This window comes from Macrobrachium nipponense, chromosome 44, assembly GCF_015104395.2.
Source record: "Macrobrachium nipponense isolate FS-2020 chromosome 44, ASM1510439v2, whole genome shotgun sequence".
Lineage (NCBI taxonomy): Eukaryota > Metazoa > Arthropoda > Malacostraca > Decapoda > Palaemonidae > Macrobrachium > Macrobrachium nipponense.
Genome location: NC_087221.1, coordinates 52,766,470 through 52,788,969, shown reverse-complemented (window position 1 = coordinate 52,788,969; position 22,500 = coordinate 52,766,470). Strand labels below are relative to the sequence as shown.

Genomic DNA, 22,500 nt, shown 5'->3' with positions numbered 1-22,500 from the left:
CAATCGACTGCAGTGGCGATGAAGATCCCGGCGCGATTTCAATTAAGATAAAAGTTTAGAGTGAAGAAAAATGGGCTTCAGCCATTTCCCGATACGATAGCCTGCAATCGCAAACGGTCATTAATCATTATCACCTTCCCCAACCCCCCCACCCCCCCCCCCTTCTTCACCCCTTCCCCTTCCCTCTCCCCCCTCCCCTTCTCGCGAATATGAGTCATTTCTTAAATGTTTTGAGTTCCAGCGATATTGAGATGAATCGCCCTCCCTCTACGGGTCTCTAAAGGCAATATTTTTGTGCAAGGAGAGAGAGAGAGAGAGAGAGAGAGAGAGAGAGAGAGAGAGAGGGCTTTAAAAAACAGATTATTCCTTGAATTTGTTAATATTGTACCAAGGTTGTGTTTATTTTAGTTTCTACGTGAAATGAGAAAGAGAATAATTTCCTTTCTTCTTCCTAAATTAAAGAAGGTTTCAAAATCTCTCTCTCTCATCTCTCTCTCTCTCCTCTCTCCTCTCTCTTATCTCTCTCTCTCTCTCTCACTGACCAAAAAGAATTAGAAGATCTGACCTCATAATTGAAAAAATTTCAAATTCTCTCTCTCTCTCTCTCTCTCTCTCTCTCTCTCTCTCTCTCTCTCCTCTAACCAAAAAGAGTTAGAAGATCTGACTCCATAATTGAAAAAAAATTCAAATTCTCTCTCTCTCTCTCTCTCTCTCTCTCTCTCTCTGTTCCATCCAACTGCTGTTACCGAAACTTTGGCCGTAATGAATTCCGTGTATGTCTCTCGGAGAACAATTCATATGTTTGCTGATAATTATGATTTGAACTCATCGCTGATCGTCAAGCGTAATGGCGAGCTGCTCATAATTAAAGTTCTGGAACAATCTTTCCTTCTGGGGCTAATGATGATTCATTACACGACTCCTGGTGGATGAATCGATTGATAATGTAATTCACCTGTCATATTTTATGTGATGAATGACCCTACCTCTGAAAATGAAAAGCTGGGTAGAAGATTTAAAAAAATACTGAAGAAAGTAGCGAGTTCCCCATTCTGGAAATCGATGGTACCATAGTTTTTGTCTGACTGGTTGATGCCTTGATTCTGTAACTTCAGGTCACTATTGATTGGATTGTGAAGCGTGGCTTATACAACGCGGACAGAAGAGTGGACGATGTTCACTGTCAAAGCGTTCTTGAGAGAGCAATGTCCGAAGTAATACCAGTAAAACAATTATGTAAGTTCGCGCCTGTGTTATGCGTCATAGCAAATGCAAAATGTCCTGCTTTTCAACGGAGGCAGCGCCAGAACGCACCGTGCTGGCATATTCTCGCTGCAAGAGCGGCGAAGGATCTCAATGATAATGAACTGGATACCTCTCGCCCCGTCCTGAATTGATGCTTCCTGCCTCGCAAAGCTGAAGTGATTTCAGCGTCACAGAGAGACGCCAAGCAGAGCACAGGAAGTCGATGCAGGCATGAGACTGTGATGATTATGCATGGGCTGAGAGAGAGAGAGAGAGAGGGGGGGGGGGGGGAATAGTGGGTGGATTTCCATGACTCTAGATCAATTTTTTTGTATATGATCATTTTTGAAGGGCCCTTTCTTGGACACAAGAAAGAGAGAGAGAGAAGGTTTATTGAAAGGAAAGTAAGAGCATTTTCATCTCTCATCTCTTCGTCCTTATGAAAACAAAAAGCATTTTATCAAATGACCGATATCCCTCGTTCGGGGGAAAAAAAAAAGATAAATGATCGCGAAGATTGTAGCTTAGTCATCCTGGGAAATCAACTTTCTCAATTCTCACACCTTTGTGGTTTTGTGTGCGTGTATGTGTGTGTGTGTGTGCGTGCGCGTTTGTTTGTTTTTTTCCTCGTCTTACGGTCATTAAGATTATGATGATGTTTCATTTACTTATTGGTATTTATAGCACAGCTGAAGGTTTTGTCTTGTGTGTGTGTGTGTGTGTGTGTGTGTGTGTGTCACCTGTCTCTGAAATGATTAACGTCGTTGCACCTAAACCTGACCGAAGGCTCTTGAGGACTTTATTTTATTATTGTGGTGTGGAAGATTTTGTCCTCGACTATGATCTTTCGTAGGAGACATAGCCAGTATTTTTTTTCTTTATCTAGACAAATCGTTTTTGTCTCCGGGAATATATCGCTTAACTAAGAAGCTTACGAGGCATTATTGCTATGTTTTATCATCTACTTTGTAATGTTTGTATTACTTATGTTTTATCATTTAATTTGTAATGTTCTTCTATAGGTTTAGAGTTAAGACTATGTTGTAATGATGCCCGTAAGGTGGCAGTAAAATCATCTTCGAAGTTTGGGGGATTGTGCCCTTAGGGGAGCAAGACTTCATCATGAAGTTTCCAAGTTTTTACACTGAGCTCCAGTATTATGCAGAACCTGATTAGGCAGAGGTTTTTCTGGTGATTCTGTTCTCTAAATCAGAGTAAAATTGCTTTCTCCAGTTGAATTGGATGGAAGTTATTTAATCTCGTTAGGGAGCTGTGTGTGTGTGTGTGTGTTTGTGTATCCCTAGTCAGAGAAGCAATATTAAATAAAAAAAAACACTCCTCAGTGTACCATCAAAGTATCCACTACAACCCAGTAACGGCAGGCCACTACAATCGATTGATCAACATGTGCGTGATTTAATGCCTAGGTTTGTAAAGATACCTAATGATCTGGGGTTGACAGTGGACCATGGAAGAGTTAATCAAAATCTGAGATGGATTCAAATCCTAAGACGGATCCAAGATTCATTTTCATTGGCAGGAAACGGACTATAATCTCTTCAATGGCTTTCTAATTGCGTAGTTTGACTTCTGCAGTTCTACCAGGCTACGTTACTTTAGTCAATATAGGGAATGGAAATCACCAACACCGAATGCAATCGAAAATAAATCTACTTTCTGTAAATGAGTCTGAAACTGTAAGCCTGGATCTCCCAAAGTTTATATGTGGCCTGTATTGAATGGGAAAAAAAACTTTTGGTCGTGGGATTCGCTGAACGTCAAGTTATTCGGGTGAAGCGAAGGTACTTCAACCCCTCTGCTGGTGTGGCAGAGGCATTAGCATAAACACAATGCAGAGCATTATTGCCGAGGCGGAGCATTCCTTGGGAACAGACATGTCCGAAAATCTAATTAGTCTGTTATGGTTAATGATTCATTTTGGACTCGACAGACATTTTGGGTACCTGCGTATAAGTACAGGGACACATGTTAGACTCGAGTCCTTCACTTAAGTGCAGGGACATACGTTAAGACTCGAGGGCTTCACTTTAGGTACAGGGACATATGTTAGACTCGAGGCCTTCATTTCAAGTATAGGGACGTATGTTTAGACACGAGGCCTTCACTTTAAGTACAGGGACATATGTTAGACATGAGGCCTTCACATACAGTTATGCACTTGTAGTCAGTCTGTAAATGGCAAATATGCAATATGAAGTAAGTTTTATACTTCAGAAAAAAAAACCTTTGTTTTGGGAGAAAACAGTCAACCTTTGCTTTGTCAACAATGTGTGGGCTGGTAATCTTTGAAGCTGTCTTTTCGGTTAATATGACAAATATTAGTTTACGCCGCTGGCTAATTAGAGGCTTAGCATAAAAGGGTAGAGACTTGTAATGAAGTGGAAATAGGAAGTGGAAAAATGAGCATCGTAACAATGATATAATGATAGCTAGAAAAATAAGATTCAATTTTTTTTAAATTGACAATTTACAAAATACATGGATACTTTGAATACGATACCAAGATCTATCGTAAACCAAGAGAGGTATTTTGTAAATTGTTTATCTGTAAAAATGAGAATATAGCAAGAAGAGAACTCATATTTCTCATTTTAATAATTATATCAGTAGTCAGATTAAGGAAAACACTATGGAAGGTTCGAAAATCTTTCCAAATAACAATTGTTAATTTCAATGTAAGTACAATTTTATTGACATACGCATGCACACACACACACACACACACACACACACACACACACACACATATTATATATATATATATATATATTATATATATTTATATATATATAATATTATTTAATAATAACATATTTATATATATATATATATATATATATATATAATATATATTATTAATATAATTATATTATATCCATATATATATATATTACACTACATATATATCATATAGATATACATACATACAAATATATACTTTTTTCCTATAATTCTTATGAGATGCTTCCGAAGGTGCGCGCGTGTATATGCATCTATGTGGATATCTGGCGTCGAGTAAACCTTTAATAATGGGGATATGATGATGAAATTAAATGGGGATATGATGACGAAATTAAACTAAACATTTCATGATTTATAATGGTCATTTTCTTCACTCAAGATATTTTCCCTTCGGTCTATAGGCAATACATCAAGCAAGGGCTCTGTTTTGGGCGATAATTTCGTCATGAAACTGAACCCCCCCCCCCCCCCTTCCCGAACTCACCTGCTATGCATCTCCATCAACCCCCTCCCCCTCCCTCCTCCTCCCCCCACTCAAAGCCGTCGAATTCTTCAGCCTTTCAACCCAGTCATTATCTCATTAATAACCATTAATCATCACATCATAAAAGGCAACGTTATTAGCCGGCAAGGCTTTGTACGGAGCCATTTTTAAAGTTGACGTAATTAGCTGTGAGAGAAGCGAAGAGGAAGAGGGGCTGACAAACACAGGCGAGAGAGAGAGAGAGAGAGAGAGAGAGAGAGAGAGAGACGCAAACGCGCTCACACATAAACAAATATATATATATATAGCAGGTAGCAAGGGAGACCAATCCGGATCTACCTGAGGAGAAACAAGATGTTGACAGACGACAATACAACCCGACTCCCCTGAACAATATCGTAAATTTCGACCTTCATATCACGTGTCCTCAATGGCAGAGGTTAACCCCGGAAAGGATTGTTAATGGAGCTAATTAGCCTCTTATCGCATTTCGCCGAGTGACAATTAACGAGGACTTACCTGGATTACTGATCTGTAACACGTGGGGGGGAAGGTTGGAACTGGAGAGATTGACAGATCCTGATTTGTGTTTTTTAACTGATCCTGATTATAATTGTGAAATGGCTGATGTTTGAGGAAAATGCAGCTCTAAATTGCGATGGCGACGAGAAACAGCTGAAAATGGTGAAATACTTTCATATTGTTTAGAAAGTGAGAAAGTTGGGAGTTTTGAGGGTCACTGTGAATATTACAGATGATGGCAGGCAAGGCACAGAAATGGTAACGTATGAAAGGTGCGTCTAAGCACAAGAGACTAGGAACAGACCTCTTTTCCTGTGGACACCAAAGCAGGAGCGCATGCAGGCATTGTTGAATCACCTCTCCTTTATGGATGTGAAGTGTTGATGACGTGTTTGCTATAGTAGATTCACATCAACCGTGCATCTGATGTCTAGGCCAGTCCCTTACGACGCTCCTGATTGGTTGATGATAAGCCAATCACAGAGCTGGAAACTCTCACAGTCTCTCTCGAGAGTTCACATAGGCAGGATGTATGTTCCACTTCTCCTGAGGGATACTTTTGAAAGACGTATCCCTCAGGAGACGGGGAACATACATCCTGCCTATGTGAACTCTCTCGAGAGACTGAGAGTTTCATGTGGAGAGAATAGACAACGCTAGGTTGGTGAAAAGGGAGTTTAATTCGTAAAGGTTAGAAGGAATCAGGAGAGGAAGACATGGGATGGGTGGGTTCGATGACGTAGTAGAGGTTTTGGTAAGAAAGATCCTTGATTTGCTCCTTCGGGGTGCTCTATGAACAAGAGCCTGTGCTGGCATAAGGCCAGCTTAATAAAAAACAAGAAGAAGCTTTGATTTTTTGGAAGCACCTAAGGATACGAGAGTCCTCTGCGGAGAGAGTTCGTCCACGAAATCCACAATATTGGTAGTTTCCTCCAAAGATCCTTAGCAATAGGAGTTGGGGAAGAAATGTTTCTTCTGGGTAAAATCTAAAGGACAATTCCTGAGAAAGTTTAATTTTTGCAGAGAATACATCTCGTACGTATTTCATATATATGTATATATATATATATATATTATATATATATATATATTATATTATATATTATAATATATATTATAATAATTTATATATTATGTTATATATATATATATTATATTATATTAATATAATAATATATATATTAGGACTTAATTTCTAAGCATTCGTTGTGTTACCCACAGAAAATCTATGTAATCCTTGGAACTCTCTCTCTCTCTCTCTCTCTCTCTCTCTCTCTCTCTCTCTGTCCTCTAAAATACATTTTAGTTTTCAGTGTATTGCCACTTTTTGTTTTTGTTTCGCCTACATGAAAGTCAAGTCTCTCTCTCTCTCTCTCTCTCTCTCTCTCTCTCTCTCTCTCATATGCACACAGACAATAGCAACAAACAAAATTCACAAAAGGAATTACGTGTTTCACTTTGCTTGCGCCAACAATGGCTTTCGGGATTTGTAAAACCATAACACTTTTGAGGCCTCTGCCAATTATCCCTTCCAAAATGTGACAGAAAGAAACCGGCGTCAGCTCGAGTAAGGACGGGAAACAACGAAACAATACAAAAAAATTGACGATCGTTACCCGAAATATGAACGAAATACATGAGAAATCCTCTCTCTCTCTCTCCATTTATATCGCTGAACAAAAGTTTTCAGAACGGCAGTAAAAGATTATCAGAGGCAATAAAAGGAATAATAAAACGAACGACAACTTTTTGGAAAACGATTTAAAAACGGGGAATATCGATGCAGGAGATAAACTCCGAATTCCATTTGGGGTTTTTCTGAACAAAGTTGTGGGACCGTAATTGGAAATTATTAAAAGTAATAAAAAAAATCACAGAAAAATATAAATAGGAAGTGAAAAAACTATCTAAAAAAAGTAAAAACATCCACGTTGTCAATAAGAAATCCTCCCCCTTTTTTATTTCCTAACCCTAAACAAAGTTCCGAAGCAATCAGGGAAAATTATTAAAAATTCAATAAAAAGGACCAAAAAAAACGAACGAAAGCCACTGAAACCGCAAAAGAACGAACACATAGAAAGAGAGCGTACGAAAATCAACGATACAGGCGATAAGAAATCGCCCTCCCCCTCCCCCCATCTATCTCCATTTTGTATTTCTAAACAAAGTTTCGGGGGGAAACAATGGCGGCTCGTGTGTGTGATTCACATTAGCGCGGCCTTGCATTGTTGGGCTAAACTTGGATCCACACGGGGCCTTTGTCTCCCGTGTCGATTGTGTGTCTGGTTCACGAAAGAATGGCGGCTACTATTATTGTTACTACGGTGATTAATATCGGTCTTTGAAGCTGGCCTGACGTCATGGCGGCGACAACGACGTCGGGTCACGACAGCATTCCCAAACCTCGGTTGTTGTGACGCCAGTTTCAGTAGTCGCAAATCCATCAATCAATCTCCCAAAACTCGGTTGTAGTGACGCCAGTTTGAGAAGTCGTAAATCCATCACTTAATCTCTCAAAACTCGGTTGTTGTGACGCCATTTTCAGTAGTCGTAAATCCATCAATCAATCTCCCAAAACTCGGTTGTTGTGACGCCAGTTTCAGTAGTCGTAAATCCATCAATCAATCTCTCAAAACTCGGTTGTTGTGACGCCAGTTTCAGTAGTCGTAAATCCATCAATCAATCTCCCAAAACTCGGTTGTTGTGACGCCATTTTCAGTAGTCGTAAATCCATCAATCAATCTCCCAAAATTTGGTTGCCGTGACGCCAGTTTCAGTAGTCGTAAACCCATCAATCAATCTCCCAAAATTCGGTGGACTTCTACACAAGCCGGTTCAAGATTGCGTGTGGCTTCTGGTCCTTTTTTTTTTTTTTTCTGGGGTTTTCCTTTTATCGGTTGTCTTATTTTACCTTTTTCCCTTTCTCTTTTAATTGATTCAGTTCATATTGTGGAGTTTTCTCTAGATTATCGTCTCTTGCTTTTTCATCTTACATTTTTTATCCTGTTGGCTTTTAACTTTAGGGTTTTTCATGTTATTGATTTTCGCTTCTACCGCTTCCTTTTCAACAACTTCGATATCTTGCGTTTGCCTTCTATTATCATCGTCCATGTTCATCTTGCTATTTATAAATGACCTCTATTCATAATTTATTGTGTTTATCTTGCCATTTTTAAATTACCTCTATTCATAATTTATTTCTCAGCGAATATTGTGAATACTTCAATCACAAGGATTCTGATATATTAATATCCACATGGTGCTACAACTATACTAAGTCAAATTATTATACAACTCCCACTGATATGCAACGAGAACGCCAAAGCCTGAGACCTACTGAATATTCAGATATGATAAACCTTATCTGTGAAATTTGAATAAGGAATCATGACGCTCGCAAGCTTGGTGCAGAAACCAGGTCCTAATGACCTTTTCAACAGCCGTCTGGAATTATTTCGTATGGCCGAGGACAGCGAGTCTGCAGGTTTCATTATCTCAGGGGCGCGTCCAGTTTCTTATTGGTAACTTGCCAGAGCAGGACAATAAAACTTTCAGACTTGTTTACCTAAGTAACCCCAACCCCCTTTGTAACTGTTGAGTCACAATGGGACATCAGACACAATGGAGCATCACTGTGAAAGAACTAATAATAATCTTAAATATTTTCACGCACGGATTTGAGAGTATTCTGTGATCACACACAACTTTCTCTGCGGACAGGGGTCACAATAATGCGTGAGAGCTGTTGTAGGGAGTGAATATCAATTAGAAAACACTCTGTCCTAATGGCTTTTCACCCTTGTGTCTCCCTTCACAGGTCATGGGACTGAGATTCTGCAATGAAGCCTGCCTTCAGGCCAACCAGCTCTGGCCTCTACAGGATGCTGACAAGGAGGAGGCCTTCAAGAACATCAGCCCCCTGCAGGTAGGTAACGATTCTATTAGAAGATCGGTCCTTTCAACTGTAAGAATATTAAATGCAACTGTATGCAACATAATACCCTATAACCTTAGAATTTTTCTCAAGGTTGATATTTATACAACTTAGCCTTTTATTGCAGTTATAACTACATATCCTGCTGTATGGATTCGAATCCTTTAAGATGAATACTTCTATAGATTGAACACCCTGTAAAGACATTCTGTGACACGCTGTCCCGTTCTGAAAATCAAACTGCTCAGTCTGGTAAACACCCGAAAAACAAAATAAAAATAAAAATTTTTATATATATGTACGACTTTCTTCTGTCTTACTCGTCCACTTTGTATCCTACGCAGGATACTCTGGTGAAGCGCCTGGGGAACGGTGCCGTTCCCTTCACCTTCAACGTGTCCAGCCTAGCACCTCCCTCCGTCACTCTCCTGCCCGCCAGGACCTACGTCGGAGCTCCCATCGGCACCAACTACGACCTTCGCGTCTTTGTTGGTGAGTACAGAGAGAAAGAGAGAGTCTTTGAGTTGTCATTGGGTTTATTTCTTTATTTTTAGTATTACGCGATTCGTCTTCTTTCACCTCCTGTTGGTTTTCATGTCTTTGTTGGTGGAGGCTTTTGATGTTTATTTGTTCATTTCTTTAGTATTTTTATTCCAGGTTTCTTCCATTTTCTGTGCAAAACCAGTGACGATCTTTTTTTTTTTTTTTTTTTTTTTTTTTTTTTTTTTTTTTTTTTTTTTTGAGAATCACAGGACTGACATTGAGTTGTTAAAGGGATAATTTCATTTGTTATGCTCTGTTAAGTCCAGCTATGATTTTTGGAACCTTTGTAGTTGACCCCACAAAAGAAATCACACTCTGGTTTATTATTTTCTGTTTATACATCTAATAGGTCATATAGTTCCTGGCATAGGTAATGCCAACAAAAATGTAAGTTACGTCTGCAATAAGACCGTAAAAAGAAAAAGATAAATAAATAAACACAGTATGTGGAAAAAATAAAACAATATCGCATCAATATTCGTGGATATTAAGACAGTTTGTAACTGGTCTATTATTTTCTGTTTATTCATATCATAGGTCAAGATATATCCTTTAGTTCCTGGTATAAGTAATGCCAACAAAAATGTAAGTTACGTTTATAAGAAAACGCGCAAAATTAAATAAACAAGTAAAAAAAAAATAAACACAGTATGTGATAAAACAATATCGCATCAATATTCGTGGATATTAAGTGTCTTCACGCCTCTTTAACCTCGATCGCAAATCAGAAAGAGCCCTCTTCGGGGGAATTAAATGGAGGAAAGATAAATTAATCATTCCTCGCTTCCGCTAACCTCACGCTCATATGACTTCATTTCTCTTCTCTAGCCTGAGATGAAAGAGGTTCAACCTGGTGACATTAACGAGCGTTATGATGTCATATGAACACGCCTCTGTGCGTCTGTCTGTCCGTCTGTCTTACCTGGCTCACGATGAGATCAGCAAGAGTAAATAGTCCTTTCGCTGTTTTGGTTGCTACGTACTGAATGAATTTTGAATTTAGTCTTTAATCTACATTCAGTTGATTCGGTACATACCCTGGATGTTTGATCTGGCGCAGGTAGAGAAGATTTAATTGGATATTGAATTTCCACCGGCCATTCCAATAAATGATCGACTTAACTCGATGGTTAGTCGCTTTAACGATGTCTTTTGGAGAACCCTGATGTATTTTACCTACTGTTCTGTAAACCATGTACCTGAAAAGCTCAACCTCACTAGCAAATGCAAATTCGTTGTATTCGGTGATTATAATTATATAGTTTTCAGGATATACAATGCAGTTCGTGCTGAACATACGTGAAGCACCTAACCCCCCCCCAAAAAAAAAAAAAAAAAAAAAAAAAAAAATTAATACTAATAACGACAAACACACGAGCGGGCTGTCTCAGCCAGCCCGATTTCCACGGAACCTGGCTTTCTGATGGGGCAACAAGCTCATCGTTTTCTCCCTTCCCCCAGCCCCCCTCTCCACCCCACCCCCCAAAACTGCGTCGGTTCTTGATGACGGTTTTATAGCGAATTTCTCTCCCATCGATTCCCTCTGGAGAGAGAGAGAGAGAGGTGCGCGCGTAAACAATACCTGATTAGCATACTTGGCTTCTGGCGAGATGTAAACAAGTGTCCGATCTCTTCCGATCCTCGTCCGATTCCGTGTAATCTTCGGCGTCGGGGGGAGGCGACTTGCCATTTGCATATTGGGAGTCTGTGCATTTAATCAGGGGACGTTGCACTCGTCATCCTGATGGCGATAAAATTAAGTGACGGAGAAGGAATCGCTAGGGATGACACTCTTCATCTGTTGTGAGCAAAGTGTTTTTGTTTATGAATTGTAGTTTGTTTATGAATCGTAGACGTTTGTTTATAAGTCGTAGAATTTTGTTTTTGAATTGTAGTTTATGAATCGTATAGACGTTTGTTTATGAATCGTAGTTTGTTTAAGAATCGTTGACGTTGTTTATGAATCGTAGAATTTTTTTGTTTTTGAATCGTAGAAGGAGGTATAAGTGCATGCCTGTACGCTTACCATGAAAGCTTAATGTAAATATATGATTTTAGCAAATAATCATGATTCATCTTAAGAGTTGATTGCCTCTGCGTCTACGACGTTAAGTTATAGTAATTTATAGTCATCACTACTTGGTATTTTAAAGTCATTCCCAGTTCAATTACTCTCATCAAGTCATTCCTTTTTTCATCCGTTGTCAAATTTCAGTAGACCGAACGTCTTCACTTCTTGTAACATAATATCACAATTCTGAAGACGATTTCATTTCTTTCCAACTAAACAATTAACTGATATTAAAAAATGACATTTCACCCTGATCTTTTTTATTCTATTCAGCCTTTAAACATATGATTACTGGGTGTTCGATTCACTTCCTCCAGAAGCTCGTATGTTCATCCTATTTACAGATATTACTCGAGGCATTGCTCTCAGCTGTCTCTTGATATCAGGTGTGAATATGGCAGCAATCATTGTCTTTCCTTTTATCGAGGGTCAGCCCCTGTTAGGTAAAATGGCTTAATAAATGCTATTATATATATTATATTATATATATAATATAATATATTATATATAAAAAAATAAATATAATATATATTATATATAGATATATATATAATTATATATTATTATATGATATATATATATTATATATATATATATATATAGTATATAATATATATGTATATATATACACACACACACACACACATATATATATATATATACATATATCGAGCTACAATGTCCTTTAATATCTAATTCGCTCTACCTCGGTTAATAATATGATTTTCATATATGCTTAACCGAAGGGGATTTTTTTCTCGTAATAGATTTACCTGTACTTGGGCGCGAACGCAGGTACATTATAAATCCAGGACCGTCAGTGGAAGCGATAACACCCACCGCGAGAGGCTTAAAGGTATATGTCGTCTCTCACCTCAAATACTTTCTCGCGCTGAAAGTATTTCGTTGGTTGGAGACAACATCAACCCCCCGCCTCGACTCCGGTAGTTAAGTAGCGCTTTTGACAACACGTAGCATTTTACATAAATCATATCACATTACCGTGATTCATATACATATATCGAGCTACAATGTCCTTTAATATCTAATTCGCTCTACCTCGGAATTAATATATTTTCATATATGCTTAACCGAATGGAATTTTTTCTCGATAATAGATTTACCTGTACTTGGGCGCGAACGCAGGTACATTATAAATCCAGGACCGTCAGTGGAAGCGATACCACCCAACCGCGAGAGGCTTAAAAGGTATATGTCGTCTCTCACCTCAAATACTTTCTCGCGCTGAAGTATTCGTTGGTTTGGAGACAACATCAACCCGCCTCGACTCCGGTAGTTAAGTAGCGCTTTTGACAACACGTAGCATTTTACATAAGTCATATCACATTACCGTGATTCATATACATATATCGAGCTACAATGTCCTTTAATATCTAATTCGCTCTACCTCGGAATTAATATATTTTCATATATGCTTAACCGAGGGGAATTTTTTCTCGATAATAGATTTACCTTTGTACTTGGGCGCGAACGCAGGTACATTAGAAATCCAGGACCGTCAGTGGAAGCGATACCATACAACCGCTAGAGAGGCTTAAAGGTATATTTTGTCGTCTCCTCAACCTCAAAGATTACTTTCTCGCTCTGAAGTATTCCGTTTTGGTTTTGGGAGACAACATCCAACCCGTCTCGGACTCCGGTAGTTTAAGTAGCGCTTTTGTTTTGACAACACGTAGCGTTTTACGTAAGTCCAATATCACATTACCGTGAGTTCATATACATTATAGCGGGAGCTACAATGTCCTTTTAATATCTAATTCCGCTCTACCCACTCCGGAATTAATATATTTTCATTATGTCTTTAACCCGCAAGGGGAATTTTTTTTCCTCGATAATAGATTTATCCTGGTACTTGGGCGCGAACGCATGGTACATTTAAATAAATCCAGGACCATGTCATTGGAAGCGATACCACCCAAAACCGCGAAGAGGCTTAAAAAAAAAAATTAAAGGTATTAATGTCCGTCTCTCACCTCTCAAATACTTTCTCCTTCTCTCTGCTGATGTAAGTTTCGTTGGTTTGGAGACACATCAACCCGCCGCCTCGACTTCCGGTAGTTAAGTAGCGCTTTTGACAACACGTAGCATTTTTTACATAAGTCATAATCAACAATTACCGTGATTTCATATACTATCTATCGAGCTACAATGTCCCTTTAATATCTAATTTCCCGCTCTACCTCAGGAATTAATATATTTTCATATATGCCTTAACCGAAGGGGAATTTTTTTCTCGATAATAGATTTACCTGTACTTGGGCGCGAACGCAGGTACATTATAAATCCAGGACCGTCAGTGGAAGCGATACCACCCAACCGCGGTTTGGGTGGTATCGCTTCGGGTTGCCCCAGGTCCCTCAGTGTGAGGCGCCTCTAATGTCTACCAGAGAGTTGCTAGTACATCTTCCGGTATATTTTGCATCTTCCAATCTTGGATGGTCTGGGATGCAGTTTAGATATTTGTCGAGCTTATTCTTAAACACATCTACGCTCACTCCTGATATTCCTCAGATGAGCTGGCAACGCATTGAATAGACGCTGCATTATCGATGCTGGTGCGTAGTGGATTAATGTTCTGTGTGCTTTCCTTATTTTTGTTTTTTCCTGGTATAGTTTTGGGCACTATTAATCTACCTCTGCTTGCTCTTTCTGATATTTTTAGTTCCATGATATTTTCTGTTATTCCTTCTATCTGTTTCCATGCCTGAATTATCATGTAGCGTTCTCTTCTCCTTTCTAGACTATATAATTTTAAGGATTGTAGTCTTTCCCAGTAGTCTAGGTCCTTAACTTCTTCTATTCTAGCTGTAAAGGACCTTTGTACACTCTCTATTTTTGTTGCAATATCCTTTTGATAGTGTGGGTACCATATCATATTGCAATATTCAAGTGGACTACGAACATATGTTTTATAAAGCATAATCATGTGTTCAGCTTTTCTTGTTTTGAAGTGCCGTAACAACATCCCATTTTTGCTTTTACATTTTGCCAACAGAATGGCTATTTTGATCATTGCATAACATGTTCCTATTCATCATCACACCAAGGTCTTTAACTGCTTCCTTATTTGTGATTGTCCTCATTATTAGGTCCCCTATATGCATATAGCTTTCCTTCTCTGTCTCCATAATTTATTGATTCAAATTTATCAGAGTTAAATACCATCCTATTTACCTCTGCCCAATCATATACTTTGTTAAGGTCTCTTTGTAGAGCGTTCCTATCTTCATCAACAAGTAATTTCTCTACTTATTCTTGTGTCATCAGCGAAACTACTCACTACCGAATCCTTAACATTACTGTCTATGTCTTCAATCATAATAACAAACAATATTGCAGCTAGCACCGTACCTTGTGGCACACCGGATATTACCTTGGTTCCATCCGATTTCTCATCGTTTGCAATAACTATCTGTTTTCTGTTGTGTAAAAATTCTTTTAACCATCTTCCTACTTTATCTACGATATTGTGTTTTCTAATTTTCTTTGCTAATATATTATGGTCTACTTTGTCAAAAGCTTTTGCAAAGTCTAGATAAACCACATCTGTTTCATTTCCGCTTTTCATATTTTTGAATATGTTCTCACGGTGGACTAACAGTTGGGTTTGTGTACTTTTTCCGGGTACGAAACCGTGTTGTCCTATATTAAACAAATTATTTTTATTAAATGTTTTCATAATATTTTTCTTCATTACCCTTTCATACACTTTCATAATATGTGATGTTAGACTCACAGGCCTATAATTACTTGCCTCTAGTCTTGATCCACTTTTGAAAGTAGGGGTGATATATGCTAATTTGTGCTCATCATAAATCTTGCCTGTATCTACACTTTGTCTTAATAATATTGCAAGTGGCTTTGCGATAGAATGAACTACTTTCTTTAACAAAATAGCAGGGACTCCATCCGGCCCTGCAGCAGCTCCATTTTTAATTTCATTAATTGCCTGCACAATATCAGCTTCATTAATTTCTATGTCAGCTAAATATTCACTATTTTCGTCCCTTACTTCTATATCATTATCTTCATTATCTATTCTAGGGGTGAATTCTCTCTTATATCGTTCTGCCAGTATGTTGCAAATTTCCTTTTTTTCATTCGTTAATCTCCCTTCAATTCTCAGAGGGCCTATTTCTATTCTTCTTTTATTCATCTTCTTCGCATATGAGTATAATAGTTTGGGGTTTTGCTTGATATTTAATAGGGTTTTTTCTTCCAAGTCCCGTTTTTCATTTTCTTTTGATTGTATAATCTTTTGTTCTGCATTTTCTATCTTACTTTTTAGTTCTATAACTTTCTATGCATTTTTTTTTTTGCAAGACCTTTTTTCCACTTTCTGATTTTCTGGAACAAGATCCTTCTGTCTCTTGGTATGCATGAATGATGTTTACTTTTCTTCTTCGGTATATATTTATCCACTATTTTCTCCAATATTTTATATAATATCTCCGTATTTACCCTTATGTCATCACTTACGAAAATGTTATCCCAATCTTTGTTTAATTCTTCATTAATTTCTGACCATTTTATATTTTTACTGTAGAAGTTGTATTTTCCATATCCTTCCCACTTTTTCATTTCTTGCTTATCTCTATTTTCACTTGCTTTGGAATGAACTGTTAATTCTATGACATTATGATCTGAAATACTCGCATTATAAACTATTATTTCTTTAACATAATTCATCTCGTTCACAAATACTAGGTCTAAAGTATTTTCCTTTCTTGTTGGCAGGTGATTTATTTGTTGAATGTTGTATTCTAGTAGCATATCTAATAGCTTTTCAAATTGCCTCTTATCTTCTGCACTACTATTACTCTCTTTTTTATATGTATAAGTACAACCACAGTCTCCTATTCGTTCTTTCCATTCTACGAAAGGAAAGTTGAAGTCACCAGATAGGAGAATAGTCCAGTCCTTGTGATTTCTACATATATCATCCAATTTTTCAATTATTAAGTCAAACTCTTTAGTATTAGGAGGTCTATATATTACTATGTTCATCAATTTTTCAGATTCAAATTCTACCGCTATTAGTTCACATTCTGAGTTACTATATTTCTCTTATATTTTTCCTTGTTTTTTGTCTTTCCCATATATTGCGGTTCCCCCTTGATTCCTATTTTTTCTATCTGATCTATAAGTTTGGAACCCTATTATTTGATCATCATTCCCAGTCTCTTGGGAATACCAGGTTTCACTTATATTCATTATATCTATTTTCTTTTCATTTTGGGTTAGTTCTTCTAAGTACTCTATTTTTCTTTTTGAGTTACTCGTAACTAAACCCTGCGCATTCATCACTATGATGGTTTGCGTGTTTTCTCCTTCATTTAATATTGGTAGTAATAAGGATTTTCCCATGTCTCTTTCCTGTTCTGGTATGTTGTTCTTTTTTTCATTTCCAGAAATTCTGACATTAAAAAATCCAACTTTTCCATAATATTTGATCTTCCTTCATCATAATTATTCATTTTGTGTCTGAATCTGCAATTTTCTCCGTTTCTCTGCAATATCCTCTTGCATAATAAATACAGTTATTATCTCTTGAGTAGAATTTCGGAGCTGATGCTTTGAAATTTTTTGCTGACACCTCTGCATATCTCATTGGTGGTTTGCTTTTCTCTTTTACCTGATATTCTTGATTTCTCTCTTTATTTGTTTCTTTCTTATTTTGGATTTTATTACTTGGTTGGTTATTTATTTGATTATGATTCATGGCTACAGGGTGCATATATTTGCATTTTTTGTCGAACTTACATCCTTTTCCTTCTTTTAGGTTTTTACATATTTTTGGATGCAGATCTCTGCAATCATCCCCATAGCCATCTAAGTATGCACATTTACCATATATTTCATAGTTTTGACATACCTTAGGATGTTTGTAGTAACATCTTTCTCCAAATCTGCAATTCCCTCTTTTCAAAAGGTTGCAGATTTTGTCTTTCTTGTCTATTTTTTCCTCTTTCCCGTCATTGTGTAGATCTGGGTAGAGCCTCTTCGGGATTTGCTTTTCTGTTGTCATATCGTAATTTATTTCTTCGTAGGTATGCTGCTTTATTGCCTCATATGTAGTATCAATGAGTATCTCTGCATCCATACTTTTATCTTGTTCTTTGTTTTCCTTATTTTTTTCTGTCATTTCATTTTTGTTTACTTCTCTTCCGTTTTCTTCTTCTTCTTTCTTCTTCTTCTTCTCCTCTTCTTCTTCATCCTCAACTATTTGTACATTCAATCTTGATTTAATAACATTGTCTATCCATGATAGACATGTTGAACAAAAAATTCTTGTATCTTTTCTCAAATCTTGCATTACCTCAGCACACTGTGGATGGGTCGGAATGTTGCATGCAGCACATTTTCTGATTAGGTTTTGTGGATTGACTATGCTATACCAAACCTTACACAGTTTGCATGCTTTTGGCATTCTTTTTCCTAATGCATCAATTAGGATATTCACAAGATTCACCTTATTCATTTTCTTTGTCGGAATATGTTGGTTTATGTATATTTTCTTTATGAGTCTCTTGACCACTTGGATTTTATTTGGAACTTCTTCAATTATTTTCAAGATGTTTTCATTAGATTTGTTCCAGTTTGAAGGATTATATCCTTCTAATATATCTATGAATGCTTTTGTATCTTTTTGGTTAGGACTGTTGCTGATTTCATAGATGAGAAATGCCAGTTCCCTTCCTGCTACCTCATCGTATTGCGAATCCGCCAAGCAAGCTAAATTACGCCACCTCTTCCCGCAGTTGGAACTTACTGCCATCTTGTTCTGATTTCAGTATTACACTTGTTAAACTAACTTAGAAGACGCTTTATCCTACTATTTTCACACTAATCTTATCACCAATAGTTCACGAACACTTCTAGATATTTCTCAAATTCTAGTCGTATGTTAAACTTGTGATATCTGTTGATTAATCTGACTTCACGCGGGTACGTCTCACCAAGCAAGAGAGAGAGAGAGAGAGAGAGAGAGAGAGAGAGAGACTTGATCGAGCTTTTATCGACAGGAGGCAATTAAATTAGATGTCATCAATGGCTTCTAGATTCTGGCTCGCCCACCTCCTTCCCCATGCGCCGTAGCCTCCCCTCCCCACAACCGTTTTTCTTCGCTAATAAATCGGTTACTATTCCCCAGCAAGCCCCTTATATTCCTCTGTAGTCCTTTTGTGTTCCTCATCAATCTCCTTCGTGCAGTCCCCTTCCCTGTAATCACCCGTATTCCAACTGGAATGCTTTTAATGCTGAGTGATGCCTGCAGATTTGGAGCCTCTCGGACAAGTTATCTTAAAGGCGACCCAATATTTACGTAGCTTCCCGTTTTCTATGATTTAAAGCAGCCAGCAATTACGCTAACAAACTCGCCCGAAGCTTATTCGAATAAGATTATTTCATTTATATTTGCCTTAAGGGAGGAACGATGAGCAACAGGTGTTTCTCGGCAGTGCTTTTGTTCTTTACATTTTATTATTATTATTTTTTTTTTAGTGGAGGCCGTTCTTTCCTTCGCTAATATTGTTATGAAAATTTGAGGCGACTTGATTGCTGCTTATTTTGTTATTATAGTAAACCGACGGTACAAGAAAATTTTAATATTGTAATGATTATTTGAGACCACTTGACTGCTGTTTATTTTATCATTATCGTAAACCAACGACGATACAAGAAAATGTCAATATTGTAATGAATATTTGAGACTACTTTACTGCTGATTATTCTTTTATTATCGTAAACCGACGATACAACAAATGCTAATATTGTAATATCTAAAATTATTGTTGCTGCTGCCGATTCTGTTATTATCGTAAACCGACGATACATAAAAATGCTAACATTGTAACGAATATCTAAGATTATTGTAGCTGCTGCTCATTCCGTTATTATAGTAAACCGACGATACAGGAAAAATTGCAAGCAAAAGTGTCCTCCTGACTTTCCAAGAAGTACGAACAAGGGATGACTGTCTTTAACCACGTCACACCTTTGTTCTCCTGCCTCTGAGGGTCTTCTTCTTCTTCTTCTTCTTCTTCTTCTTCTTGGTCATCTCTTTATCACTTCATTTTGTCTCGTCCTTTTTTTATTTATGGGGCGAAACTTTGCCTACTCATATGTCACCGCCTTTCTTCTTTGTGTCTTCAATCTCCTTTAATTTCGAGTTTGTACTTCTTGGTTTTTGTTTCTCTAAGGCGTTGGTATTTGATGCTCATATATAAACACTTTAAACTCTAGATATACGTTAACGATTTTTTTTAAAATAAAACGCTTTCAGATACAATTGCCAGTGCATATTTAATAGTTACTAACTTTACTCTGTACATCAAAATCAGGAAAGTCGAAAATGAAACCTTATTCGTCAGGTAAATCAGGAAGAGACGAACTGGAACCCTCCTTCGTTAGGCAAATCAGTTAAGATACAGTGAAACCTTATTCGTTAGGTAGATCAAGGATAATATGTCCAAGGGAGAGGTTAGACTTGGCAGATAAGCTGAGACAGATAGTAATGACAGTAATCACTGGACTTTGAAGTCTTCTAGGAACCCTGTAAGCGTCTTAATGCACAGTCTGAAGGGACAGGTATGCAAAGTTCTAATTCCCTAACGGAGACCTAATAGAATCAGGGGGAATGGGGGAAAACGTAAGCAAGGAGGAAATACCAAAGCTTGAGTGTAGGGGGAATGGAATTCCTACTTATCCTAGCATTCTGCGTGAGAGGGAAATTAAATGTCAAGGATATGCGCCGCCCCCCTTTTTTTTACCATGCTACCATATTTTACATTTCAGTATCTAATGTTTCCAATGCTTCCACTTTATGAGCCTCTATTAAAGCTTTCACTTTATAGGCTCTTTGTGAGCCTCTATTAAAGCTTTCACTTTATAGGCTCTTTATGAGCTTCTATTACAGCTTTCACATTATAGGCTCTTTATGAGCTTCTATTACAGCTTTCACTTTATAGGCTCTTTATGAGCCTCCATCAAAGCTTTCACTTTATAGGCTCTTTATGAGCCTCTATTAAAGCTTTCACTTTATAGGCTCTTTATGAACCTATATTAAAGCTTCCACTTTATAGGCTCTGTATGAGCCTATATTAAAGCTTTCACTTTATAGGTTATTGAGGAGCCTATATTAAAGCTTTCACTTTATGAGCCTTTATCAAAGCTTTCACTTTGTAGGCTCTTTATGAACTCATATTAAAACTTTCACTTGATAGGCTCTTTATGAGCCTATATTAAAGTTTTCACTTTATGAGCCTACGCGAAAGCTCAGTTTTTGCAAGTCCATCAACGCATTTATTTCATGACGGTATATCATCACCGCTTTCACTGAGCGACTTTTTACCAACTCGCTTTTTTTGTGCGTTTTCGTCCATGCTTTCACTCCGCGAGTTTTCATCACTTTCGTTTTTGTCAGACTTGATCAGCAAACTCGTCTGAGCTTTCCTTTAGCGATTCGTTATCGACGCTTTCATTTCGTGAGCTGTTATCAACGGGGATCCGTCAACGCTTCCGTTTGGTGACCTTTTATCAACGCGTTCAGTTATAGTAGATTCACATCAACCGTGCATATGATGTCTAGGCCAGTTCCTTACGACGCTCCTGATTGGCGGTTGATAAGCCAATCACAGGGCTGGAAACTCTCAGTCTCTCTCGAAAGTGCACATAAGCAGGATGTATGTTCCACCTCTTCTGAAGGATTTATCCCTCAGGAAAGGTGGAACATAGATCCTACCCATGTGAACTCTCGAGAGAGACTGAGAGTTCCCAGCCCTGTCATTGGCTTATCAACAGCCAATCAGGAGCGTCGTAAGGGACTGGACTAGACATCAAATGCACGGTTGCTGTGACTCTACCATAGTAAGGCGTTATCCGCGCTGTCCTTTTGCGAGCTTTTATTAAATATTTCTTTTAATTTGGAGCCGAATCATTTTTGGATTTTGTGAACGCGACTGAGGTGTTTGCCAACAGCCAGAGAGGAAAGCAAGAGGAAAGCAAACGCAGGGAGGATGAAAGGGTACGGGAAATGAAAGCATGAAGTATGACACATTTAAAGGACGTCATATTAATTTATTTTACAGGCTTTCATGTCTTATTATCACCCACTGCCTGTAATGCCCTCCAGAAGACAGACATCCCATCGTTTTCTTGGTTCACCTACTGCCCTTTAATATCAAGTGCGACGTGTTTTATTGTTTTTACATGAAAAATTATTACAAACCGAAAATAGACAAAAAAAAAACATTTTTATATAAAATGAACAGGAAATTAAAATGGTAAGGAATTTAAAATATATCTTCAAGAATTGAAAATGAGTAATGAATAAAAGGTCCCCATGGCAAACTGAAAAATATAAAAGATGTGGCCTAAAAATACTGGGATTTTTTTTTTATGTACAAAACGGTTTCAGCTCTTAGGGGAAAAACATGTAGACATGCTCTAACGCCAACGCTGTAAAATGCAAATGAGAAATACGTTAAACTGTTCTTTACAGGTGTTATGGCTGTAACATTAAATATCCGTATTTTTATCGTTTAAACAGTATAGAAAAAAATTTTGTTTTCCTTTGTCCACCTCAGAAAATTAGGGATAAAACATTTTCAATGAAGAAAATAGTATCACACGGCAATATACCACTTCTAAATAAATTGAGAATTTTCGAATACCTGAAAAAAAAGTACTTTAGAAAACGCATTCCTAACAACCAGCCTGTCAAAACCAAAGGCAAAAGGTGACACTACAATGTTAAAAAAAAATATTAAATGAAAAACAGAAATTATTCGAAAAGTGTTACGGACGTGTAGTGCAGTTCGCAACCCAGAAAACTCCATGAAAATCGTAGGTAGAAAATATTATTTATTCACGCAGCGGCGTGGTAAAAATGTCAAGACGAAAAAGAGCGAGAAATAT

The 22,500-nt window shown here is 37.6% G+C and overlaps 1 protein-coding gene across 6 annotated transcripts in view; it reads left to right on the top strand.

Moving 5' to 3' along the window:
- Nucleotides 1-22,500, top strand: part of LOC135204373 (arrestin homolog) — a 272,295-nt gene that overhangs the window by 164,827 nt on the left and 84,968 nt on the right. For 4 of the 6 annotated variants that reach the window (XR_010312196.1, XR_010312197.1, XM_064234599.1 and 1 more), the window contains exons 4-5: nucleotides 8,830-8,939; nucleotides 9,293-9,440. Coding sequence is in view for 4 of the 6 variants with exons in the window: in XM_064234599.1 (XP_064090669.1) it covers nucleotides 8,830-8,939; nucleotides 9,293-9,440 (258 nt within the window). In the remaining 2 variants the exon portion in view is untranslated. The remainder of the gene's footprint in view (nucleotides 1-8,829; nucleotides 8,940-9,292; nucleotides 9,441-22,500) is intronic. The other 2 variants (XM_064234600.1, XM_064234598.1) reach the window with 1 other exon arrangement.